This window comes from Erpetoichthys calabaricus, chromosome 3, assembly GCF_900747795.2.
Source record: "Erpetoichthys calabaricus chromosome 3, fErpCal1.3, whole genome shotgun sequence".
NCBI lineage: Eukaryota > Metazoa > Chordata > Cladistia > Polypteriformes > Polypteridae > Erpetoichthys > Erpetoichthys calabaricus.
In genome coordinates, this window is record NC_041396.2 from 19,976,265 (window position 1) to 20,004,082 (window position 27,818).

Consider the following 27,818-nt stretch of genomic DNA (forward strand, 5'->3'; position numbering starts at 1 on the left):
TAGTATCGTAACAACTCGAGATTAACATCAAACTATGTAACATCAACATTCAATAGCAATTGTCTGAAAAGTGCACTTAATGCAGGAAACCTGACAATGAAATACACTAAATTTCACAATACTCTTACGAAACAGAGTAAGAAAAAATGAATTTGCAGAGACATTGGGTCAAAGTGACTCAGTTCAGGCTCTTGAGGGTAAAAATTTGTCCACGATTTAAATTTCATAATAGACCAGAATCCTGTCAAGGATTTAAAAAATTCTAAACATCCATGCCGGGCCTGCGGGTCGGCTTTTAGTTTTACCTTTACAGATAACCATTTAAATAGCCATCGATTTTTACTGTACAACTAACTTTCAAGGTGAAAAATTTACTACGTGGCACTTACTGAACAATAATTACTAACTGTTTAACATAAAATTGATAGCATCAACTTGAAATCTTCGGTTAACAATAAACACAATGATGTTATAGTTATGTCACAGCGCAAAAAACAATAGTAATTGTATAATATGTAACGCTATGTCTAGGCGTCCGAAAGCCGGTCTCCAAATTTCATTCTAAGAATTATTTTGAGGTTAATATAGCAAAGGAAAACTGTTCAGCTTCTGGAAAATTCTCGTCTGTTTTCATCTGGGCCTATTTCAGGACTGGGCCTAATGCTGCAGCATCAATAGCACCCACCTTAATCCGGCCATGCTCATGCAGTCCGCTGGTGTTTCATTAACTTGTGCTGGGGTTCCTGTTTGCAGTCAGTAGTAGCTATAGAGGTGAAAACCATCAAAACATACAAAATATACTAGTTGCTGTAACTGCTGCCAAGTTAAAATTGAAAAAGTAAATTAATTCTAAGTAGAGCATTTCTTCATTTTAAAATAGACGAGCAAATTCACCAGTGATTTTCAATGGGAGATTTTGAAATTTTAAAACTGAACAGCACACATTTCTTTGAAGAATAAGCATGTCACATTTCAACAAAATAGGTCCACGGGTGGTTGACTTGCTTCAGGCGGACAGACAGGCGGACGGAGGCTATCACAATAGGTGCTTTGCACATTATATGTGAATGTCTAGAAAAGAAAAAGAGACCAAAACACTGGAGGTAATCTCGAGTAAACTTTATTGGAAAAGAAAAAAGATAATGCATCATACAATTTGTTGCTATTCTGTACAAAATCTGCAGGTTAGCACCTTATTTTTGAGTCTCAATAAATTTCAACTAGCAGCTGTCCATTTCCTGATACTATTTGTGTTTAACTAAGCCTCATTAATCTGGATTGATCACTTATTGATCTTTGAGCTTCAGTGGCTGTCCATTTGGATTGTAGTTGGGCTTGAATACTTCCACAGCACATTGTGTCCATAACCAAATTTAATTTTTTTTTCATTTCGCACATTCCTAATACCCCTACCCCAATAATGCTTAGTTACACCTAAAACAGAGTGCTGTCCCCCCATAGCACATATCTAAGATATGTCTTGTAACTCCCTCTGCGAATGTGCAAATGTGGCAGTTTTCTGTTTGGCCAGTTTACTTTCTTCTTCATTATGTCAATTGGCATACTCCAGTTTTCTCAAGGCAAACTCCTGCCCTTTTCCATAAAAACTGTTCTTAGTTGGATTTAGAAGTATTTAGTAGCTCCTGTTCTTGAAATTAGATCAAAAAGCTCAGTTCAGGAGTAAGGAATATCAGCGAGTTGGGGTACGTTTTATTTATATATATATATTTATATATATATATATGTACTTTGCCCTCTGCTCGCTTTGGTCGCCCACACCCCCCACCTGCCAATTACTTTGCGTCTCTGCCACTCACATTGTGGAGGGCTCCTCCGACACCCCCTCTTAAGTGGTGATATAATGGGAAACACACAGTCATTTTTTTTTACCTCCTCTTTGCTCGATCAGCTGCTGGCTTGCTGCTGCTGCCATGCCGCGTGATCTGCATTTCACGCGGCACACTTCTGTCATATCACCTATTTCTATATATTTGATCTCTTTTCGCTTTTACCTTTTCATCAATTGAATTTTGATTTTGTGTTTGGAATTACATCGTGACAACACAACGTATAACTGCCGAGCTGTGTCTCGCGGGGCTTCCGGCCCTGGGCGTGGTTACATCACTTGGCACGAAGACTCGTCTCGCGGGACGTGAAAGTGTCTCTGAGACAATCACATCTTGTCTCTTTTCAAGATTTGGTTTTATAATAGAGATATATATATAAAATATATAATATATACAGTGCATCCGGAAAGTATTCACAGCGCATCACTTTTTCCACATTTTGTTATGTTACAGCCTTATTCCAAAATGGATTAAATTCATTTTTTTCCTCAGAATTCTACACACAACACCCCATAATGGCAACGTGAAAAAGGTTTACTTGAGGTTTTTGCAAATTTATTAAAAATAAAAAAACTGAGAAATCCCATGTACATAAGTATTCACAGCCTTTGCTCAATACTTTGTCGATGCACCTTTGGCAGCAATTCCAGCCTCAAGTCTTGTTGAATATGATGCCACAAAGCTTGGCCCCCCTATCCTTGGCCAGTTTCGCCCATTCCTCTTTGCAGCACCTGTCAAGCTCCATCAGGTTGGATGGGAAGCGTCGGTGCACAGCCATTTTAAGATCTCTCCAGAGATGTTCAATCAGATTCAAGTCTGGGCTCTGGCTGGGCCACTCAAGGACATTCACAGAGTTGTCCTGAAGCCATTCCTTTGATATCTTGGCTGTGTGCTTAGGGTCGTTGTCCTGCTGAAAGATGAACCGTCGCCCTAGTCTGAGGTCAAGAGCGCTCTGGAGCAGGTTTTCATCCAGGATGTCTCTGTACATTGCTGCAGTCATCTTTCCCTTTATCCTGACTAGTCTCCCAGTCCCTGCCGCTGAAAAACATCCCCACAGCATGATGCTGCCACCACCATGCTTCACGGTAGGGATGGTATTGGCCTGGTGATGACCGGTGCCTGGTTTCCTCCAAACGTGACGCCTGGCATTTACACCAAAGAGTTCAATCTTTGTCTCATCAGACCAGAGTATTTTCTTTCTCATGGTCTGAGAGTCCTTCAGGTGCCTTTTGGCAAACATGCTTGGTTTGTGCTCTGACATAAACTGTCAACTGTGGGACCTTATATAGACAGGTGTGTGCCTTTCCAAATCATGTCCAACCAACTGAATTTACCACAGGTGGACTCCAATGATGCTGCAGAAACATCTCAAGGATGATCAGGGGAAACAGGATGCACCTGAGCTCAATTTTGAGCTTCATGGCAAAAGCTGTGAATACTTATATACATGTGATTTCTCAATTTTTTTATTTTTAATAAATTTGCAAAAATCTCAAGTAAGCTTTTTTCACGTTGTCATTATGGAATCCGAAGTTCAGCCAGTTCCCGAGTTGGCCGGCCATTTCTCATTTTTTCTGTGAGGTGTGGCCAAAGTCCAAATTACTAGAAATGACCAGTGTATATGCTACTTTGGCCCGGCCATTTCACGAAGTGGCGAGAACTCCCTAGCCATAATTCGATGTGCTGATGTAAGACTGTCTGGTCAAGGTGCGAGGATGCTTAAAAATTTCAGATGCAGATTCAGAAGTGAGTTTTCCATTCTGCACGAGAAACTGCTCAAGGCAGGTCTTGTTCAGAAAGCGGACGCCACTTGAGACGGCCTTCCCCTCGCCCAAACACTAACCTTAACGTCAATAAAATAGGTCCCTGATGTTAAGTCACTATTTTAGGGCTAAAATGATAACAGAAATGTGAAACCTATTTATATACCTAATCTTAATTATTGTGAAACAAACAACCAAGTGGCATCTACTTTCTGAACAACAGCCGCCAAGGCTACACCCGATGCAATTGCACTACTAAGTGTGCAACAAATCGCTGCTCATGCCTTTTTTCTTCCGACTTTGGCTGATTGTCCCATGCTATTTTGCAAACTGGCTGGCCAAATCCCGAAATCGAGGAAAAGATTGGACATTGGCTGGTCAATTTACAGCGACATTGGCCATTTCCCAATTTGGCCAGACACTTCCCGCTTTGGCCGATTTCTAGTTTTGGCCGTAACATATATATATATATAATTTACACTACCTATCAAAGTTTTAGAACACCTCAGTTTTTTTGTTTTTATGGAAATGCACACAGTTTAATGTCGTAATGTTTCATGAACTCAAGGCATAGAACAAATAAACAATGGAAAATAAAAAATATGTCAAGCAATCACTAAGTGTACAAAATTTTATTCAGATTTTTGATTCGTCAAAGTGGCCTTCACCTTTTGCTGATATAACAGCCAAATTGTGGTAGCCCTTTTGATTCAGAATGCCAGCCACTCTGTGCAAGTCACCAACTCTGCTTCCAGCAAAAGAACCCCAGACCTTCACACTTCCTCCTCCATGTTTGACAGTTGGTGTCACACATTGAGGAGCCATCCTTTCACCAGCTTGGCGACATGCAAACACCCTGTGTGATGAACCCAAGATTTCAGATTTTGATTCATCACTCCATAAGACTTTCTTCCAGCCTGCAGTAGTCCACAGCTGGTATTTCAAGGCCCTGTTTTGTCCTTTAAGGAATGGTTTCCTTTCTGCCACTTGCCCTGCTAAATCTGCATCAGAAACTCTCCTCTTCACAGTGTAAACTGACACTTGCTTTTTTCGTCCTGCACTGTTGAAGCTCATGTGCTGTGAGGTACCTGTAATCACACAAGCTGGTGACCCTCAGAAAAACTTGTCTTTTGAATTGGTTATGACTTTGGGTCTGCCAGATCTCTTCCTATGAGAGTTTCTTCCAGTTTCCAGTTGCCTTTGGATTGTTAAGGACACCAAAGTATTCACTAACACATTGTCTTTTTTTTTTTGCAGTTTCTCTAAATGAAAGGCCTGCACTTCTAAAGGTAATAACACTCTGTCTCATTTCGTTTGTTAATTGCCATTTACTTGCCATTATCACTGGAATATTATCCAAGTAGTACTTAAGAGGGTGTAGTAACACAGTCGGCTCCAGCTCTGCTTAAAGACAAGCAAAGGGTTTTTAAATAATCAACAGAAGTTTGGACACCTGTGCAAATTGTTCAATGAAGCAATGCTTCATTTACTTTAATTGACATTGTGGTCAGCAACACAGGAGCACCGCAGGGGACTGTGCTTTCTCCGGTCCAGGCAGGGATGCTGCTCAGGCAGCATAAAGAAGAGGGACGCCTCACGCCTGGACAAACTGGTGAGGAAGGCAGACTCTATTGTAGGCAAGGAGCCAAACAGTTTGACATCCATGGCAGAGCGACGGGCGCTGAGCAGACTCCTGTCAATCATGGAGAATCTACTGCATCCACTAAACAGGACCATCTCCAGACAGAAGAGCAGCTTCAGCGACAGACTGCTGTCACCGTCCTGCTCCACTGACAGACTGAGAAGATCATTCCTTCCCCACACTATGTGACTCTTCAATTCCACACGGGGGGGTAAACGTTAACATTATACAAAGTTATTGTCTGTTATACCTGCATTGTTATCACTCTTTAATTTAATATTGTTTTTTATCAGTATGCTGCTGCTGGAGTATGTGAATTTCCCCTTGGGATTAATAAAGTATCTATCTATCTATCTATCTATCTATCTATCTATCTATCTATCTATCTATCTATCTATCTATCTATCTATCTATCTATCTATCTATCTATCTATCTATCTATCTATCTATCTATCTATCTATCTATCTATCTATCTATTGCTGCAGAATATTAGTAGGTTGTAACCTATTAGTTGTTCCCAGAAGAATGCCCATTTGTAATATTCTGAAATTTTCTCCTTTTTCAGTTTTTGCTAACCTAAACTTTAAATGTAAACCTCTGGCAGTTTGCTGCTTACCTTTCCACCATTTTAGATCATTTATTGCATTTCATCCATCCATCCATTTTCCAACCCGCTGAATCCGAACACAGGGTCAACTGATCCAATTTGAAGAAAAACAGGAGAAACTGAGGTGTTCTAAACCTTTTGACCTTAGTGTGTGTGGGTGTGTGTGAGCGTGTGTGTGCATAAATATATATATACAGCAGAGAAAATAAGTATTGAACGCATCGTTTTTCACAGTAAATATATTTCTAATGGGGCTACTCATATGAAATTTTCAACAGATGATGGTAACGACCCAAGTAATCCACACATACAAAAAATCAAAACAAATAAGTCCATAAATTATGTCTAATAAAGTGGATGACATGGAATAAGTATTGAACACATGAAGAAAAGGAAGTGCAGAAAGGTATGGAAAGCCAAGAAACCAGCTGAAATCTGTCAGTATTTTTGCATACTGTATATATTGCCGATCGATCTACTCTCAATATCCTATAATGACAAATTGAAAATATGTTTGCAGAAAGATTTACAAATTCATTAAAATTCAAAAACTGAACTCTTTCCGTGGTGTCCCATCTCCGTTTGGTTCCTGTATTGTGTCTGATGCTGGTCGTATAGACTGCAGTTCTCTATTATGCCCTACTGGACTACACAGGTTAAGTAAATGGACAGCTGGATAGCTAGCTGGATTTTTCTATTGTCTTTGGCACTCCTATGGGTTATTTCTGTGTGTTGTGATCTATTTTTAACAAGTGTTTGCTATGGAAGGCACTACATAAATGGAGGACAGACTTATTGACTGATTATACTACACCATCTACCTTGTTTCATAAGCTTGCTGCCACCTTTCCGGTCTACATCCATATTTGGGTTTGACATTGTCAAGCTGAGACACTAAGAATGTCCATAAATGACAAAAGAGAGGAGGCCATTCAGTTCATCTGGCTGTTGTGCCAGCAAATATTGGAACTGAAATATTTGTTAGAAGGGTGTCCACCTCAACAACATAACCAGGGACAGTATGCTGTTATCTTGTCTGTTTCCTCTTATGTTCTTGGTCCTAAGCACACAAGGCTTTTTTCATTACTTGGATCCCTATGTTGTGTTTGTTCAACATAAAACCAGATGACATCAAGGGATCTCCCCAACAGTACACTCACAGGGTATTTAGAGCTTTGCCTTCAAAGACGATGTGGCCTGTCATTTATGCTCATCTGATAAAGTTTATGGTTGGCATATGTCAATCATGTTAAGTGAAGGCTTGTAGTCATCACAGCAAGGCATCTCTTTGGTCAACATCACTTTTGTAATTGTACCTTTGCCCAGCTTTCCCATCCTGCCGCTTGATTTTACATTCTTTGAGGGGTTTGTTCTCCTGTGTCCAGTCACTGCAGGTCCCAGGAATCACGGAGAAGAGATGAGAGGTTTCGATCCCTGTGTCGAAGTGCAGTGAGAACCCCGGCATGATTGTGGTTGAGGCTACGGAGTTCAGTCAGTCGTCCCAGGAGCCGAGCAAAATGCTGTGGATCCTCCAGGTGATGGAGTTTTGAGAACTTGTAGAGCAGCTCCAGAAAGGGTTCTTGCAGCTTCTCCACCTGCTCCCGGTTCTTCAGGAAAGGGCGATCTGCAGAAATTATTGAAATATGGAGAAAGAGAGAGAAAGAAAAAGTAGTTCCAAAGTAACCTCAGTTTGTTCAAAAAGACTGACTCCCAGAAATCCAAGGTGGAAGGCCAAAATAACCAGGCAATGGCCACAGTGAAGAAAAGGCAAAAGATGCAATTTTGTTGTGCACTAGTCTCCTAGTTTGGGCAGGATTCATCTATATATATATATATATATATATATTGTGTCCGACGGCCAGGACTCATGCCTGGCCGGGACGCCTGGAAAGTCCGGGAGAGGGACCATACCCCCACTGGACCACAGGAGGGCCACCGCCAGGGGGACCCGGACAGTTGTGGAGCCCTGGAAGCCCAGGTGTGGCAGAAGTGCTGGGGGGAAGGAATTCCAGGGACACTCGGAGTGCTCCCGGGTGCTTATGAGGCACTTCCGTCACACCAGGAAGTGCCGCTGGAAGTTCATCGGAGAGCACCTGGAGCATGTCTGGGTGATTATAAAAGGGGCCACCTCCCTCGAGTGAGTGATCTGGAGTTGGGAGGAAGGCAGCAATGCTCGGGAGGAGAGGTGGAAAGGTGGCAGAAGCAGTCCAGAGACTTGAGGAGAAAGGGACTGACACAAGGTGTTTGGTGCAAGGCACTGTGTTGTGTGCGGACTTTTATTAAAAACTAGCAAAATACCCGCACTTCACAGCAGCGAAGTACTGCTTTAAAATTTTTATTAAGAAGAAAAGTAAACCTTTTTAAACTGAGAGAAAATATACCAATAATTATTTGTTAAGGATCTCTTTGTATACCACGTTGTCAGTTCGGCCCTCCGGTTGTAATATGACCAAGCTGTGCACTGAGCTTACTCTTGAGCATGCAACGTACAGTTGGCCATGTGAAAAGCAATCTTGCCTCAAATCAATGCCAACCTTTTGTAGGGTCTGTCCCTGAGACTTATTAATTGTCATTGCAAAGCAGAGCCTTACTGGAAATTGGAGGCGTTTGAATTGAAATTGGTTTTATCGATAACTTAGCATCCAGCTTTTGAGCGTTTAAACATTCATAAACATCAAAGTGTCCACTACTGAAATCATCACCTGTGAATCTAAGATGTTTAAGAGGCATTGGCGGTTGTCCAAAGGTGTAAAATATTTGGCTATTTCGGTACACTTGAAAGCGACAACCGAACAATTCAGCAGCAGCCATCAACTCACATGCAGAACCACAGGTGAAGGGCTTAAGCATTTAACTCTTCTAGCGCTCCTGCGTAGTATAATTATCTCCTGTACCGTCACCAGTCCACACCTTGAACCTGTCCCAGTCATTCAATACATAAGACACAATGTTCCTCCGGATATCAAGAGTGAGCCTGATATGGCCGTGCAATATGTAACACAGAGAATGGAAAAGGCAGTCGCCATCTCCGGGCATGGAAACCACTCGGTAAGTGACAGTTGTTTGATCGATGGTGATCACCTCGATAGATATGTTAATGGGGGTACGGTTGGAACGATAAAGGAAATGGGTACCTGAACAATGTAAACTAAGTCTAAAATACCTACACACTAACTATAATCGTAATAAACGAACAATAAAACAGCGGAGAAGCCGTGGATTAAATAAAAAGACTGCAGTTATCAGCAGGTAGACATGAATACCGTGGCGAAGCAAGGAAGGGAATGAAGAGACCGGAGCGATGGACGGCCTTATATAGGCAGGCAGCCAACTACATGGGAGGCGTGGGGATGGGGGACCCAACGCCACCTCACACGGCGATCGAGCTGCAGGCTATGGACGTATATATGTACGTAAGTAGGATTCAGTTAGCGTTGGGAACCCGCATACCAAATGTCTTGAAGATGGGCCCATAACTAACAAAGACTGTTGTAAAGTTCAATATGGTGGCCGACAGTGGCATCATACCAATGAAATAAGTACGTACATCGGTTTCGGTTAGTGCGGGAAAGCCGCCTACCAAATTTCATGAAGATGGGGCCATAAATAAGAAAGTTTAACATGGAGGACGTTGTCGACTGTTATGACCGTTATGCGTAGAATTTCGAAATGAAACCTGCTTAACTTTTGTAAGTAACCTGTAAGAAATGAACCTGCCAAATTTCAGCCTTCTACCTACACGGGAAATTGGAGAATTAGTGATGAGTGAGTCAGTGAGGGCTTTGCCTTTTATTAGTATAGATAGATAAACGTATGTGTTTTGGGACTTCCTGTGTCTGCCTGCTTATCTGTCCACTTTTCACGAGAGAATTACTTAACGGATTTAGGTCGGGGTTTTTTCTATAATTTGCTTGAACACTGCGGTTGATTTTGCGACTTCTTTCATTGCGCTAAGTAGCATAGTTCGCTTGCGGTGCCAATTTATTTGCGCAAATCAAAACTTGTCATTTGATCATCTGTCTTTTCTGGTATGACCCTGGCCTGTTTTCTGGATGACATCTTATCTACCTTTGCTGTCCATTTAAAATCTTTATTGTCTTCTGCTGAGTCAGTACAGTTTTGAGGTCTGATAAAAAAGGCTGCTTGGGCCTGAGGAATGTTGCTGAGGCATTGCTTATTTTCTCCATGCAGCAGCCCACCTTTTGAGTCTTACTACAAGTGTTCCTCACCTTCTCTGGCTTTTTGGATTCTTTGTTTTTTGTTTCTGAATTTTGCATTTTTTCACTCTTTAATTTCTAATTACAATGTTTCTCCCACTCTCTCTCAATCTTCCATCCTTGGTTTTAGCTATCCACTGTTTCAAAGTATCTCTCTATTGTAAACCAAAATCTTGGAAGGAGACGAGACGTGATTGCCTCAGAGAGACACTTTCACGTCCCGAGTGACGAGTCTTCATGCCAAAGATTTAACCACGCCCGGGACCGGAAATAAAAGACAAAGTAGATGACAAAGTAGAACGTCATAAAGAATTCAAAAACGTTGGTGCTGTACACATGCAGAGCAGGTTAGAGATAATGGAAGCACGAAAATTCGAAAGTCTCTGAAAAAGGATAGTAAAGATCACATTAGCGCAAACAAATGTAAATTATTACTCTGTGAAATAACAGAACAGAGAAAAAAGATCAAATATATTGTTCAGATTTAAACTTTACGTCACAGACTTGTAGATTAAATTTGACTATAAAGGAAGTAAAAGTTGTAAGAAGTTTTGCATAGGTCAATCTGTGGAAGGATTATTCCCAAGCCTCAAAGGGCGAGAGCACAGGACCATCGCATCTGTCTGATGCAAGCCAGTCCTCCCAACCGAGCCGGCATCCCATTGGATCAACACTTCTTCAATATCTGTGCAGGGTTTTTGAGAAACGTAACCCCCACGGATTGGCTGTATATATACAGTGGTGTGAAAAACTATTTGCCCCCTTCCTGATTTCTTATTCTTTTGCATGTTTGTCACACAAAATGTTTCTGATCATCAAACACATTTAACCATTAGTCAAATATAACACAAGTAAACACAAAATGCAGTTTGTAAATGGTGGTTTTTATTATTTAGGGAGAAAAAAAAATCCAAACCTACATGGCCCTGTGTGAAAAAGTAATTGCCCCCTGAACCTAATAACTGGTTGGGCCACCCTTAGCAGCAATAACTGCAATCAAGCATTTGCGATAACTTGCAATGAGTCTTTTACAGCGCTCTGGAGGAATTTTGGCCCACTCATCTTTGCAAAATTGTTGTAATTCAGCTTTATTTGAGGGTTTTCTAGCATGAACCGCCTTTTTAAGGTCATGCCATAGCATCTCAATTGGATTCAGGTCAGGACTTTGACTAGGCCACTCCAAAGTCTTCATTTTGTTTTTCTTCAGCCATTCAGAGGTGGATTTGCTGGTGTGTTTTGGGTCATTGTCCTGTTGCAGCACCCAAGATCGCTTCAGCTTGAGTTGACGAACAGATGGCCGGACATTCTCCTTCAGGATTTTTTGGTAGACAGTAGAATTCATGGTTCCATCTATCACAGCAAGCCTTCCAGGTCCTGAAGCAGCAAAACAACCCCAGACCATCACACTACCACCACCATATTTTACTGTTGGTATGATGTTCTTTTTCTGAAATGCTGTGTTCCTTTTACGCCAGATGTAACGGGACATTTGCCTTCCAAAATGTTCAACTTTTGACTCATCAGTCCACAAGGTATTTTCCCAAAAGTCTTGGCAATCATTGAGATGTTTCTTAGCAAAATTGAGACGAGCCCTAATGTTCTTTTTGCTTAACAGTGGTTTGTGTCTTGGAAATCTGCCATGCAGGCCGTTTTTGCCCAGTCTCTTTCTTATGGTGGAGTCGTGAACACTGACCTTAATTGAGGCAAGTGAGGCCTGCAGTTCTTTAGACGTTGTCCTGGGGTCTTTTGTGACCTCTCAGATGAGTCGTCTCTGCGCTCTTGGGGTAATTTTGGTCGGCCGGCCACTCCTGGGAAGGTTCACCACTGTTCCATGTTTTTGCCATTTGTGGATAATGGCTCTCACTGTGGTTTGCTGGAGTCCCAAAGCTTTAGAAATGGCTTTATAACCTTTACCAGACTGATAGATCTCAATTACTTCTGTTCTCATTTGTTCCTGAATTTCTTTGGATCTTGGCATGATGTCTAGCTTTTGAGGTGCTTTTGGTCTACTTCTCTGTGTCAGGCAGCTCCTATTTAAGTGATTTCTTGATTGAAACAGGTGTGGCAGTAATCAGGCCTGGGGGTGGCTACGGAAATTGCACTCAGGTGTGATACACCACAGTTAGGTTATTTTTTAACAAGGGGGCAATTACTTTTTCACACAGGGCCATGTAGGTTTGGATTTTTTTTCTCCCTAAATAATAAAAACCATCATTTAAAAACTGCATTTTGTGTTTACTTGTGTTATATTTGACTAATGGTTAAATGTGTTTGATGATCAGAAACATTTTGTGTGACAAACATGCAAAAGAATAAGAAATCAGGAAGGGGGCAAATAGTTTTTCACACCACTGTAGGGTTTGGTATTATGCATGAATGATGGGATATGGAATGTGTCAACCTTGGATACGCGGTTCTATGACAGAGTTTATATCGAACTGGCCTAATCCAATTCAGGGTTGTGGAAGAAACAGTCCTGAATGGCACCAGTCTACCAGTAGACACCACTCACACCCGTCCCATAATGCACTGTGGCCAGTTTTAGAGGTGCCTGTTAAGTAAGCACTTGGAAGAAACCACACACATAAGTGGCTGAGAAAAATCTCATTCTATACAGATAATGATGAAATACGAGACTCAGCCCCAGGATAGTGGACCCATGAACTAATAATACTAAGCACTATGTGTGCCCTATTATTGTTATTAGTATCTAATACTTATTTTTTCTCTGTATTTGTTATTTATTCATCAACTGTGCTACATAAAAGACTGGATGTCAATTATTTTTGTCTTTTTATCATTTTGTATCTGCACAAGATGCTTTAAGAAGAATTTAAAATATATATATATATATATATATATATATATATATATATATTAATAATTTATTCCATATGTCAAGCATACATTATATACAGTGCATCCGGAAAGTATTCACAGCTCATCACTTTTTCCACATTTTGTTATGTTACAGCCTTATTCCAAAATGGATTCAATTCATTTTTTTCCTCAGAATTCTACACACAACACCCCATAATGACAACGTGAAAAAAGTTTACTTGAGGTTTTTGCAAATTTATTAAAAATAAAAAAATTGAGAAAGCACATGTACATAAGTATTCACAGCCTTTGCCATGAAGCTCAAAATTGAGCTCAGGTGCATCCTGTTTCCCCTGATCATCCTTGAGATGTTTCTGCAGCTTCATTGGAGTCCACCTGTGGTAAATTCAGTTGACTGGACATGATTTGGAAAGGCACACACCTGTCTATATAAGGTCCCACAGTTGACAGTTCATGTCAGAGCACAAACCAAGCATGAAGTCAAAGGAATTGTCTGTAGACCTCCGAGACAGGATTGTCTCGAGGCACAAATCTGGGGAAGGTTACAGAAAAATTTCAGCTGCTTTGAAGGTCCCAATGAGCACAGTGGCCTCCATCATCCGTAAGTGGAAGAAGTTCGAAACCACCAGGACTCTTCCTAGAGCTGGCCGGCCATCTAAACTGAGCGATCGGGGGAGAAGGGCCTTAGTCAGGGAGGTGACCAAGAACCCAATGGTCACTCTGTCAGAGCTCCAGAGGTCCTCTGTGGAGAGAGGAGAACCTTCCAGAAGGACAACCATCTCTGCAGCAATCCACCAATCAGGCCTGTATGGTAGAGTGGTCAGACGGAAGCCACTCCTTAGTAAAAGGCACATGGCAGCCCATCTGGAGTTTGCCAAAAAGCACCTGAAGGACTCTCAGGCCATGAGAAAGAAAATTCTCTGGTCTGATGAGACAAAGATTGAACTCTTTGGTGTGAATGCCAGGCGTCACGTTTGGAGGAAACCAGGCACCATCCCTACAGTGAAGCATGGTGGTGGCAGCATCATGCTGTGGGGATGTTTTTCAGCGTCAGGAACTGGGAGATTAGACAGGATAAAGAGAAAGATGACTGCAGCAATGTACAGAGACATCCTGGATGAAAACCTGCGCCAGAGCGCTCTTGACCTCAGACTGGGGCGACGGTTCATCTTTCAGCAGGACAACGACCCTAAGCACACAGCCAAGATATCAAAGGAGTGGCTTCAGGACAACTCTGTGAATGTCCTTGAGTGGCCCAGCCAGAGCCCAGACTTGAATCCGATTGAACATCTCTGGAGAGATCTTAAAATGGCTGTGCACCGACGCTTCCCATCCAACCTGATGGAGCTTGAGAGGTGCTGCAAAGAGGAATGGGCCAAACTGGCCAAGGATAGGTGTGCCAAGCTTGTGGCATCATATTCAAAAAGACTTGAGGCTGGAATTGCTGCTAAAGGTGCATCGACAAAGTATTGAGCAAAGGCTGTGAATACTTATGTACATGGGATTTCTCAGTTTTTTTATTTTTAATAAATTTGCAAAAACCTCAAGTAAACTTTTTTTCATGTTGTTATTATGGGGTGTTGTGTGTAGAATTCTGAGGAAAAAATCCATTTGGGAATGAGGCTGTAACATAACAAAAGGTGGAAAAAGTGATGCGCTGTGAATACTTTCTGGATGCACTGTATACTCACGTATAAGTCGGGTCTTGAAACCCGAAAAATCGATCATAAAATCAGACCCCAACTTATACACCCAAAAATGTGACAATTTTTTTTTTTTTTTACATCTTCTTGCCTTCTCCAATCTCGGATCAGTTTCTCAGACACATTGAATTTTGTTGCAGCAGCGCAGTTCCCAATTTCTTTCGCTACTTCAACGACGTTTAATTTAAAACCAGCTTCATATTTTCTTCTGATCGAACGCTCCGTTGTAGATAAGGGATGCTCTTACGATAAAGGTGTACGAGGGTGTGAGATACAAAAAACACAAATCAGTGCAAACGTTGCTTCAGAATAGTGCGGGTATTACCGTGTGGGCACAATAAAGAGAGAGAGAGAGAAAGAGGTTAGGAGCACACGCTGATACAGCGCATTGCCACACACACATAGAAAAGAAAAGGCTGTGTGCTCCGTGGTTACTCTGTGGTTACTCTCTCAGGTGGGTGATAGCATATCACAATCCCTTGGACCAATAGCGTGAGTTTTCTGCATCCGACTTATACAACCGACATTATAAAATATCGACTTATCTGCGGGAGAACATATCCGCAAATATATACAGTACGTCATCAGCATTAGACTGACTAAGTCTGATACAGTAGGTAAAATTCGGTACAGGACAATTTGAATATGTCCGAATGCTTTTCCATCTCTTCCAATAAATTCATTGATGGTTGATGCTGGTGAATTACTCCTTACTAGTAGCATTGTTGGGGGGACATGATCTTAAGCACTTAGCTCCTGATCAATCGGGACCCCTTTAAGTCTAAAGAACATATGCTTCTAGCCCCTGATCTGTGGGAGCCCAGCCCTTGTTTGTTTAATACCAAAACTTCACGAGTGATCCCCCCCCCCCCCCCTTTTTCATTCCATCTATTATGATGAGGTAATGGCTTCATCAGCGAGGGGCAGGTAAGCCCCTAATAAGTACTGAAGCTAGCGACACCCCTGATGCCTTTGTTTTAAAGAGCTCAACTACTGGACCCGCTGCATTTGAAGAGGAAATGAAATAATCCAACAGCAGTAATGGTAGTGGATTGTGGGGAATATCAGTATGGGAATCGAAAATGTGACTCTTATAGTAGAAATCTAGTAGAAGTCTAAGGTATTTTGTCAACATTCTGGTTATCAACTTATATGGCAATCAGACTTTTGTCTCATTTGTTTTATTTTGTCCCCTGCTCGCTTCGCTCACCAATCCCCCCGGGCTGCACTACGCGCCAGCCACTTCACGTCTCTGTCACTCGCGTATGTGGATTTCACTTTCACCAAGCAGCAAATCTTTTAATTCTTGCGGATACGCCTCTTCATTGGGAAGAAACACTACTTTTCCCTGATGGCAACACGAATTAGACGATCTACAAGTCTCCGACTTAAAATTTAAATCCGAACAATATATTCGATCTCTTTTCGCTGTTCCGGTATTTCACAGAGCAATAATTTCCGTTTGTTTGTGGAAATTGTGAGATCTTTACTATCATTTTTTTTGAGACTTTCGAATTTTAGTACTTTCATTATCTCTAACCTGCTCTGCATGTGCATCGCACCAACGTTTTTGAACCTCTTTATGACGTTCTACTTTGTCATCTGCTCTTTGTCTTTTATTTCCGGCCCCGGGCGTGGTTAAATCTTTTGGCACAAAGTCTCGTCTCGTAGGACTTGAAAGTATCTCTTTGAAAAAGTCTCGTCTCATCCAAGGATTTTTTTATTATAACAGAGAGATGCAATACCAAACTTTTCATGTGCACATTCAATATCAAATATGATATCATCGGTGCCACAGTTACTAGGAAAGATACATTTTTGCCTAAAGTGTGTCTGCAGTTTGAAAACAACACATTTCCCATCGAGCATGCGCCCCCGCTGGATACAGCAAGCTTTCCTAATCTTTGTGAAGGTAAATCCTGACAAGCCTGACTCACCTGAGAAAAATACGGTGATGGCCAAGAGGAGCGCATACTCCTGCTCCGTTATGTTCAGATCAGCCATACTCCTGTAGAAATTATAGATGGAGACAACAAGGTCTTCTCGTGAACCTGTGGAAGACAAACATACTATTGCTAGATAAGGACACATTCTGGCATGAAGGCCCCAGCAGAGCCGTAGCCGTACTTTTAAACTGTATTCATCAGATGCACCGTCCACCCACATTGAAATTGGTAATGATAGAGAGATCATACAGTACTGTTGAATAAATTAGATTGGGATCCCTCCATTAGTCCGTGAGGCTTCCTCACATTCACACAATTCTAGATTCAGATCCCAGCTTGGTTGTTGTGGGTTTGGAGTTTGCATGTTTTCGATGTGTTTGTGAGAATTTCTTCTCCTTGTAATTTGGTTTCCTCCCACTGTCACACACGAGCGCATAGGGAGCAGCTTAAGGACCCGACCCGCACCGCGACAAGTCATGCCAGGGGACAACGACGAGGTACTAACCTCTCTTTCTTTATTTCCGCAGAAAGAACGAAGCACCACTGCCGTAACTTCTCCCGGACGCCTAGGAAAACCAGTCATTTCCGGGTCCCTTTTTAACCTCTAGTCCCCTCATGATGACATCATCTTCCCAGCCATCACCACGACTTTCCCAGCATCGCTTTAGTTCACTTCCGGCCCCCCCTTATAAAATGTCCGTCTACCCACCATTTTTTTTGTCTGTTGTATTTTGTAACACTGACCTGAAAATTTTACTTTACAGTATACGGGGCCACAAACCCCAAACCTTTATGATCTCTTGTTTGATTTCTTACACCACATTCAGGTTAAGTTCATTGTTGGCTCTAAATTGGCCTTGTGTGAGCAACTGTGGGTAGAACTGCTCAAACTGTGCACCCATTTACATATTTACTTCATCATGTTTGATGTTAGGGCCCCTAAACTGTGGAATGGTCTGCCTGCTACTATAAGAGATGCCCCTTCTGTCTCAGCTTTTAAATCCTGGCTGAAGACTCACTACTTCAGTTTAGCATATTCTGACTAGAGCTGCTGATTAACTGTACAGACAGCATCTCTGTTGTCAGTCATTAGCACTTAAACATAAGTAACTTAATCGTTATAATTGGATACTAACCCTCACCTATTCTGTTTCTTTTCTCGGTACTCAAATGTGGCACTTGCTGCCACGGCCCACCTGCCAAGTTGTTTTGCCTGCCTAAGGTAAAGTCATCCCTGATGGAGGATCACAGGAATCATGAGAAAGAGGAGTCCTTTCATCAGATTGGCTGGCCCAACACTGTTTCTGCAGTGGAATGGCCAATAGGGGGAGGCAGCTTGATGGATGAGGTCTCCAGGACTCTAAACAAATCCAAATCATATTATGTGATATCATCTACTGTTAAATTCTGCTACATACTTCTAAAATTTTTTAATTTATACCGTATTGAGGATTTGTTCTGTTCTGTGTATTGTATTGTATTGTATTGACCCCTTTCTTTTTGACACCCACGGCACGCCCAACCTACCTGGAAAGGGGTCTCTCTTTGCACTGCCTTTCCCAAGGTTTCTTCCATTTTTTCCCTACAAAGTTTTTTTTTTTGGGAGTCTTTCCTTGTCTTCTTAGAGAGTCAAGGCTGGGGGGCTGTCAAGAGGCAGGGCCTGTTAAAGCCCATTTTGGCACTTCTTGTGATTTTGGGCTATACAAAAATAAGTTGTATTGTATTGTATTGTATGTTACAATTGTTTGTGTTTTGGGATTCCTCTATATAAACCCACAAAAACAGAGGGAGAACATCTAAAGCTTTACTCACTTCAACTGTTAAAAACTCCAATCATTAAATGTACAGTGTTGTTGTTGTCAAACCACTACTGTCTAGTCCTTTCACCCTTTAAGGAGCCCAGCTTTCCAATGTCCAACTAGAGTCCAACAGTCAGTAATTAATCTTAGAGTCTCTCTATCCAGTTGTCATTCAAAAATCATCAACCTAACAGTCACAGGGTGCTGTACACTGAGTTATTGTTATGGGACATACAGTAGATAGTGTGAGCTGGCAGTAGAAAAGTGACCTGGAGATGGTCATATAAGAAGAGGAATAAAAGAAGATTGGTGCACCAGTAGTTATAGGGATGATGTCAAGAATGAATAAAGGTCATAATCAAAAGAACCTGACATCAGCGTGAGGACCTAACAGCTAACATTACCTAACAGCTAATGTGTGCTGAGCATGCTGGAACAAAAATGGCTGCCATCACATCAACCAGGTGGATGCTACACATTACTGGTGGCTGAAGTGGCTCCCCACTCACTAAAGTGTTTTGAGTAGTGAGAAAGATGCTATATAAATGTAAATAATAATATTAATAATTATTATTATTATTAAAAAGTCAAGAATGAGGAAAGGTCAAAACTTAAAAACCTGACACTTTGAAAAGAAGCTAGCTGTCACGAATAAGGTATATAATGTTTGTAGTGCCAATATTAACCAAGAGATGCTGGAAAATTGAATATCACCCTATTTATTAATATTGTTTTTATCAGTATGCTGCTGGAGTATGTGAATTTCCCCTTGGGGATTAATAAAGTATCTATCTATCTATCTATCTATCTATCTATCTATCTATCTATCTATCTATCTATCTATCTATCTATCTATCTATCTATCTATCTATTATATAGTGCCTTTCATATCTATCTATCTATCTATCTATCTATCTATCTATCTATCTATCTATCTATCTATCTATCTATTATATAGTGCCTTTCATATCTATCTATCTATCTATCTATCTATCTATCTATCTATCTATCTATCTATCTATCTATCTATCTATCTATCTATTATTATATAGTGCCTTTCATATCTATCTATCTATTATATAGTGCCTTTCATATCTATCTATCTATCTATCTATTATATAGTGCCTTTCATATCTATCTATCTATTATATAGTGCCTTTCATATCTATCTATCTATCTATCTATCTATCTATTATATAGTGCCTTTCATATCTATCTATCTATCTATCTATCTATTATATAGTGCCTTTCATATCTATCTATCTATTATATAGTGCCTTTCATGTCTATCTATCTATCTATCTATCTATCTATCTATCTATCTATCTATCTATCTATCTATCTATCTATCTATCTATTATATAGTGCCTTTCATATCTATCTATCTATCTATCTATCTATCTATCTATCTATTATATAGTGCCTTTCATATCTATCTATCTATCTATCTATCTATCTATCTATCTATCTATCTATCTATCTATCTATCTATCTATCTATCTATCTATCTATCTATCTATCTATACTTGGAAAGAAACGTGATGCCATGGTGAGTTGTGAACATAGTGGTCACACCCAAAAATGACTTTGGGGCAAACCAAGTGTTAAGGTAGTACATGGATGCAGCCAAATTTGAGGGGAGGAGTTGTTTAAACAGACAAGGTATCACACATCATACCTGTGGACAAAATACTCAGACTGAAAGCAGGCAAAATAAAGTTTTTATTACACACGGAGTCACAGTCACAGCTCTTCATTTGAACCCTGAACAATGGCTAGGGGGAGCTTAAATACCCCTTTGCCTTTTGATTTAGACAGAAAAACATCTTTATCATCAAAATTACAAGTTTAGCAATATATCTGGGCCAGACATTATCTAAGTTCCCCTAAAACTGAAAATAGGACAGGCACCTTGCATGTATGCCCTGCAATCTTATGATCTTTCTTCATTCCTGAGCCATGTACTTTGAGGAAGTAAAGCATTGGGTAACATATTTTTTGTTAGTTCATAAATCAAGCTTTCTTTTTACTGAAAGAGCACTGTTATGAAACGTAGTTACCAAATACACAGGGCACAAGGTGCCGAGGAGAACACTCTTCTTCTACATACCCAAGAAGCATACTTGAAAACCGAAAGCAATAACTTGGGAGCCAAGAAGTCAATAAAGGCGATACTTAAAGCAATGTGCAAAGTTGCTTTTAGGAGAAACCATCAAGCTAAGATAATTATGGTTCTGTCACACTGATCTTTAGTGCCACTGCATAGATGATGTAGTACATGTAACTTCCGGGACCGCTCTCCATGGTAAACGGCAAAGCAAAATGGCTACTGCAAAACAAAATAGTGTTGACCGGAAGTAAACAAAACTAACAATGCCACATTTGAAAATAATAAAACCTGAGAACACGGATTAAAAAACTACCACAAGGTAGTTACATCTTGCCTGAAGAAGGGGCCTGAGTTGCCACAAAAGCTTGCATATTGTAATCTTTTTAGTTAGCCAATAAAAGGTGTCATTTAGCTTGGCTTTTCTTTGCCTTTCATAGTAGACAATTTTTACATGAAGAGAAATGGAAGCCTGTGTAGTGTGGAAGGCTTGCACCATGCGTACCTTTTCCTTCCCTTGACAGCAACTCGCCTGACTGTGGGTTGTACATTTGGGCTGAATACAGGAAGGCTGCCTCTTGAGTTGAACCTCTCAGCAGGGCTAGCTGGTCTTCATGATCTAGCAGATTGAAGCCTGCAAAGGACAGGGATGAGGTCAGCTTTGAGTATAGGTAATTATAGCACCCCCACCTCTCTCCTTTTTAGTATAGCACCTTTCAATAGAGAACACAACACCACCATGCTACTGTATACTTAAGTGGCATCAAAGTATTACCAGCGAGGGTATGGATCCAATTGGGGTAACATCAAGTGCCAGAACATATAAACATGAACAAGCTGTAGGAGAATATTTAAACTTTAACCATGGAGTACAAGTCCAAGGAGGTTCTGCTCAACCTTTATAATACACTGGTGAGGCCTCATCTGGACTACTTGGTGCAGTTTTAGTCTCCAGACTACAAAAAGGACATATCAGCACAAGAAAAGGTCCAGAGAAGAGCGGCAGGGCTGATTAGAGGACTACAGAGGATGAGTTATGAGGAAAGATTAAAAGAGCTGAGCCTTTACAGTTTAAAGCAAAAAGATTAAGAGGAGACCTGACTGACGTGTTTAAAATGATGAAGGGAATTAGTACATTGAGACTGGATCGATGGAGACTAGATCGAGACTGTTACTTTAAAATGAGTTCATCAAGAATACAGGGTTACAGTTGAAACTTGTTAAGGGTAAATTTCACACAAATTTTAGGAAGTTTTTCTTTACACAGAGAACCATAGACACTTGGAATAAGTGACCAAGTAGTGTGGCAGACAGTAAGACTTTAAGGACTTTCAAAACTCGACTTGATGCTTTTTTAGAAGAATTAAATGGATAGGACTGGCAGGTATTGTTGGGCTGAATGGCCTGTTCTCGTCAAGATTGTTCTAATGCTCTAATGTAACTCTCATCGCTGTATGTCATCAAAAAAATGCAGCAGCCTCCTCAGATGTCTAAATTCACAGTCAATAAATGTTATATTTCAACCAGGGATACTCCCCGGGCTGGGGTTCAAATCCTTGTAAAATGTCCTCTGTTAATTTTTGAATAATTTATTTATGTAAATGTTTATTTTGTTTATTATCTGCATTTTGTACTATGCTTTGGTTATGTTCCATGTGTTGTATGGGTGGTCCCCCAGAAGGAGGGTCCACCTGTCAGTCATTGCCAGAAGCTGCACTCCATCCTGTAAATCCAGAGGGCCTTCCATAGTTCCTGGCAGTTCATTGTGAATACGCTCTGGAGAAGGTGAGTTCTTGTGTTTCTTTGTGCTTTGTACCTTCTTGATCCTGGATTTTTTGACCTTCCTCTCTGTTTTTTCAATATTCTCTGGATTTTGTTATGGGACTGTGTTTTCTTTGGATTGCCTTATTGTTTAAGCAACTCCTCTTAACCTTTGAGCTCCATTGAGCTTTATTCTTGTTATAGAATAATTATGGACGATAAATATTTCATTTATAAAGACCATGTATTTACTGTATTTCTAATATGGTTTTGTTGGCCTTATCCCTCTAGTGGGCATTATTGGAAATGCTTTTTTGTGACTCAGGTGCTTTGGATCTCCAAATTTACAACAATATCAATGCACTAAACATGGATTGCTCTCGCACACTGGAAGAAAGTTTTCATTCTTCACCAGAATGCTGTGGGGCAAGCGACTGAGAGAGTGGGGCTGTCATGGGGCTTGCAGGAAACCACAAGTCTTCTAACCTATCAATGGACCATATTCCAAACCTACTTGGAACCGAATTGAATGTATGTCACTCCCAGGGTGTTGAAACCATATTCAGCACCTGTTCTCCCTTTCCCTGAATTTGCAGAAGGTTCCGCAGCTGTGGAAAACATTGTTTGGGGCCCCAGTGCCAAAGAAAGTACATTCCAATGATCCCAAGGAGTTCACGTCAGTTGCTCTTACTTCATACATCATAAAGACCTTTGAGAGGCTAGTCCTAAAACAGATATGACTCCTTGTTTTAGAACATCTCAATCCTCTGCAGTTTGCCTATTAGAAGCATAGAGGTATGGAGGAGGCTCTTATCTACAAGCCACACAGAGTCTACTGCCACTTGGACAAGGCCGGCACCACAGTCAGGATCATGTGTTTTGATTTTTCCAGCGATTTCAACACCATTCTGCCTTATTGCCTGGCGAAAAAGCTCAAGGCGTTACATCTCGATGCCCCCCTCAATCTCCTTGATTATGGACTATCTGACCAACAGATTTCAGTTTATAAGGCTGAGGGACTGTGTGTCAGTAATGGTGGTGTGTAATACTGGAGCACCTCAGGGACCTGTCCTGTATCCCTTCCTATTTACTCCTCTACACAACAGACTTCTAGCACAAAACCGGCGCTTGCCACTTACAGAAATTTTCAGATGACTCCTCCATCATAGGCTGTATTAATAATGGAGACAAGCCAGAGTACGGAAGGTTGTGGAGGACTTTGTCTTTTGGTGCCGGGACAACATCCTGCAACTCAATATCAGCAAGACCAAAGGACTGGTGGTGAACTTCCAGCGTGCCAAGAAGTCTATAAAGCCAGTCACCATTCAGGGGGAGAACGTGGAAGTGGTACAGAGTTTACAAGTACCTGGGGGTTCACTTAAACAGCAAAATGGACTTGTCTAACAACACAGTGGTACTGGAAGGACCAGAGCAGACTGGACATGCTAAGGAAACTCTCAGGTCTGGAAATGTTCTACCAGTCCATAGTAGCCAGTGTGGTGTTCAGTGCTGCAGTCTCTTGGGGAAGCAACTTGAGCTCAAAAGAAGCACAATGCCTGAACAAAATTATCAGGAAAGCCTGGTCCATCACAACCAGATACTCTTGAATGCATGTAGTGGGGTCTCAACGTGTCAGTACGGAGGGGCTCCTCTACCAGGCAATGAAGTTCTTCAGCATCATGATTGCATGAGTATGAGGTTGATTAGCATGCTCCATATATAGATTTTTCACGGTGGTCTTCAAGGTGCACTTATATCCACATATTTACAGTCATATGAAAAAGTTTGGGAACCCCTCTCTGCCTGCATAATAATTGACTCGACTTTCAACAAAGAAGATAACAGTGGTCTGTCTTTCATTTCCTAGGAACATCTGAGTACTGAGGTGTTTTCTGAACAAAGATTTTTAGTGACGCAGTATTTAGTTGTATGAAATTAAATCAAATGTGAAAAACTGGCTGTGCACAAATGTGGGTCCCCTTGTAATTTTGATGATTTGAATGCCTGTCACTGCTCAATGCTGATTACTTACAACACCAAATTGGTTGGATGAGCTTGTTAAGCCTTGAACTTCATAGACCGGTGTGTCCAGTCATGAGATATAAAGGTATTTAAGGTGGTCAATTACAAGTTGTGCTTCCTTCCCTTTGACTCTCCTCTGAAGAGTGACAGCATGGGATCCTCAAAGCAACTCTCAAAAGATCTGAAAACAAAGATTGTTGAGTCTCATAATTTAGGGGAAGGCTACAAAAAGCCATCTCAGAGGTTTAAACTTTCAGTTTCAACTGTAAGGAATGGAATCAGGAAATGGAAGGCCACAGGCACAGTTGCTGTTAAACCCAGCAGGTCTGGCAGGCCAAGAAAAATACAGGAGCGGCATATGGGCAGGATTGTGAGAATGGTGACAGACAACCCACAGATCACCTCCAAAGACCTGCAAGAACATCTGGCTACAGATGGTGTATCTGTACATTGTTCTACAATTCAGCGCAATTTGTACAATGAACATCTGTATGGCAGGGTGATGAGAAAGAAGCCCTTTCTGCACTCACATCACAAACAGAGTCGCTTGTTGTATGTCAATGCTCATTTAGACAAGCCAGATTCATTTTGGAACAAAGTGCTTTGGACTGATGAGACAAAAATTGAGTTATTTGGTCAGAACAAAAAGTGCTTTGCATGGCGGAAGAAGAACACCGCATTCTAAGACAAACACCTGCTACCTACTGTTAAATTTGGTGGATGTTCCATCATGCTGTGGGGCTGTGTGGCTAGTTCAGGGACTGGGGCCCTTGTTAAAGTCGAGGGTCGGATGAATTCAACCCAATATCAACAAATTCTTCAGGATAATGTTCAAGCATCAGTTACAAAGTTGAAGTTACGCAGGGGTTGGATATTCCAACAAAACAATGACCCAAAACACAGTTCGAAATCTACAGAGGCTTTCTATGCAGAGGGAGAAGTACAATGTTCTGGAATGGCCGTCACAGTCCCCTGACTTGAATATCATCGGAAATCTATGGGATGATTTGAAGCAGGCTGTCCATCAAATTGAACTGAACTGGAGAGATTTTGTATGAAGAATGGTCAACAATACCTCCATCCAGAATCCAGACACTCATCACAGGCTATAGGAGGACAGCGTCTAGAGGCTGTTAGATTTACAAAAGGAAACTCCAATAAGTATTGATGTTATATCGCTGTTGGGTTGCCCACATTTATGCACCTGTCTAATTTTGTTATGATGCATATTGCATATTTTCTGTTAATCCAATAAACTTAATGTCACTGCTGAAATCCTACTGTTTCCATAAGGCATGTCAGATATTAAAAGGAAGTTGCTACTTTGAAAGCTCAGCCAATGAGAAACAAAAATCCAAAGAATTAAGAGGGGTTCCCAAACTTTTTCATATGACTGTAAAATGTGATTGTGATTTATAAACAGTAACTTGCGTAGAAATGTGCATATGGCAGCAAAAAATCCAAATAAGGCTTTATACACAGATATATGGATATATATGGATATATATAATATGTGTGTGTGTTTGTGTATTTTTGGTGTACGCATTTTCTGGTTTTTGAGAGTACACCTGGATTCAGGCACAGTTCAAGAGTGACCCACAATGATCATACACATCACAATTGATAACAATATATCTCTGTTAATAAATTAATTTAATAAAAATAAATTATTTGATTTACAGCATTGTGATTGGTTGACACTCATCTTCTTGAGGTACAAAAGATTAGACAGAAGCTGTCAGATTACCTGGAAGGCTCTTGTTGAATTCCAGCAGAGTCTGAATTTGAAATGAAGGAGTGTCTGAGAGCTTCAGGATCCATTCTTCATACCCAGAAGCTAACTCTAGCTGTGGAAAGACAATGTGGAAAACTATAATGTAAAGATGACCAGTGCATTCGACTCGAGAAAATGATCTAGTAAGATTTCTAGGAGATTAGAAGTAATATTAAGAATAACATGGTTAAGATGGTGGTGACTTGATACTTTAGGGGGATTATCTATCAAGAATTAAGGCCTGTCAGAAGCATAACACAGTTATGATGGAATCACCCCAAAAACTTTCTGCGATAAAATAGATGGCGTTCATTTTGAAGAATTTTCTATAGACTGTACATTAAAGGTCATCTATATTTTGAACACGAGAAACCAAAATATTTTCAAATAAACAAGTTTCTCTTCGTGAGTTCTAAATACACAATAGCCTTGATTCTGATCACAGGTCATGAATGACAATCTGCATTTTTCCATGAGTCATCCTTTAGGTTTAGATAATTATTTTCTGACTTTCCATTTTGTATTCATTCAATTTATGCTATAAACCTAACATACTAAATACAGTGAAACAAATGAATGGAATTTCCCCTCATGTTCTTTGATCTGATGTAGGACATCATTAATGGTCACTTCTCCTGTTATCAAGCTTCAGTATTACCCTACTGTATGTCATTATGATTTGTCATTTCTCACTCTTCAATCATCATCTCTTACTCCACCCCATAACAAAGGTACATAATACTGAATAATTGAAAGAATTTGTACATAGTAAGCATTACTATACAGTACGGTACTATGCAGTATTTCCTTTTTTACTCACTGTGGGGTTAATTGAGGGTACACGTCCCCTTACATTTAGTCCTGGTCGGACATCCAGACAGGAGGAAAGCGTTTTGGTTTTGGAACCCCTATACGGCCATTATTGCTAACCCTGGTGTCACAAATGTTTGTCTCAGGATCACCTTGCCGGCTTTGATCAGGTATGCAGTACCACCCCGGGGACAAGAGGGGCTGCTCTTGTTAAATGTCTTGCCTCTTCCATTCACAACTCAGAAAACACAGCCCAGGAGGGCAAATAAACACAACCTCATCACTTCAAAAGGTCCCGCCCCGTCTGTATATAGTAGTATACTGTATAAAAACGTCCGTCCCCAGAAGAATGCATCTCACTTGTGACCCAAGCCATTGACTTGATGGAACTCCCCAGTGAGACCAACTAAAATACAGCCATATTGGATATATATTTGTTGTGTGTTACTGTGCCCCTGAGTGCCTGTTTATTTCTTTAAAGATTTTTGCCTCTTGTTGCTGTCTCACAATTAAACGGGATGGCCCAGCTATTTTTGGAAATATGGCTTGTGTTCACACTTCCATGTTTACCTGTGTTTATTGTTGCAGCTGCATAAATGCATGTAATCTGTCACATCTGTCATAGCGCCTTCAACACCATCCAACCTCTGCTCCTTAAGGACAAGCTGACTGAGATAGGAGTAGATTCATACCTGGTGACATGGATCGTGGACTATCTTAAAGACTGACCTCAGTATGTGCGTCTCGGGAACTGCAGGTCTGACATTGTGGTCAGCAACACAGGAGCACCGCAAGGGACTGTACTTTCTCCAGTCCTGTTCAGCCTATATACATCAGACTTCCAATACAACTCGGAGTCCTGCCATGTGCAAAAGTTCACTGACGACACTGGTATCGTGGGCTGCATCAGGAGTGGGCAGGAGGAGGAGTATAGGAACCTAATCAAGGACTTTGTTAAATGGTGTGACTCAAACCACC

At 40.9% G+C, this 27,818-nt stretch overlaps 1 protein-coding gene across 2 annotated transcripts in view; it reads right to left on the reverse strand.

Annotated features, from left to right (window-relative positions):
- Window positions 1–1,104: 1,104 nt before the first annotated feature.
- The window catches only part of LOC114647663 (bile acid receptor-like), a 103,809-nt gene continuing 77,095 nt past the window's right edge, over window positions 1,105–27,818 (reverse strand). Inside the window, exons 7-10 of one of the 2 annotated variants that reach the window (XM_051924442.1) lie at window positions 26,004–26,103; window positions 20,979–21,107; window positions 16,559–16,672; window positions 1,105–7,484 (exon numbers count right to left, since the gene is read on the reverse strand). In XM_051924442.1, coding sequence (XP_051780402.1) covers window positions 7,246–7,484; window positions 16,559–16,672; window positions 20,979–21,107; window positions 26,004–26,103 — 582 coding nt within the window. In that variant the 3' untranslated portion in view covers window positions 1,105–7,245. Of the gene's footprint in view, window positions 7,485–16,558; window positions 16,673–19,088; window positions 20,045–20,476; window positions 21,108–26,003; window positions 26,104–27,818 lie in introns of those variants that run through there. The other variant, XR_007934376.1, reaches the window with a different exon arrangement.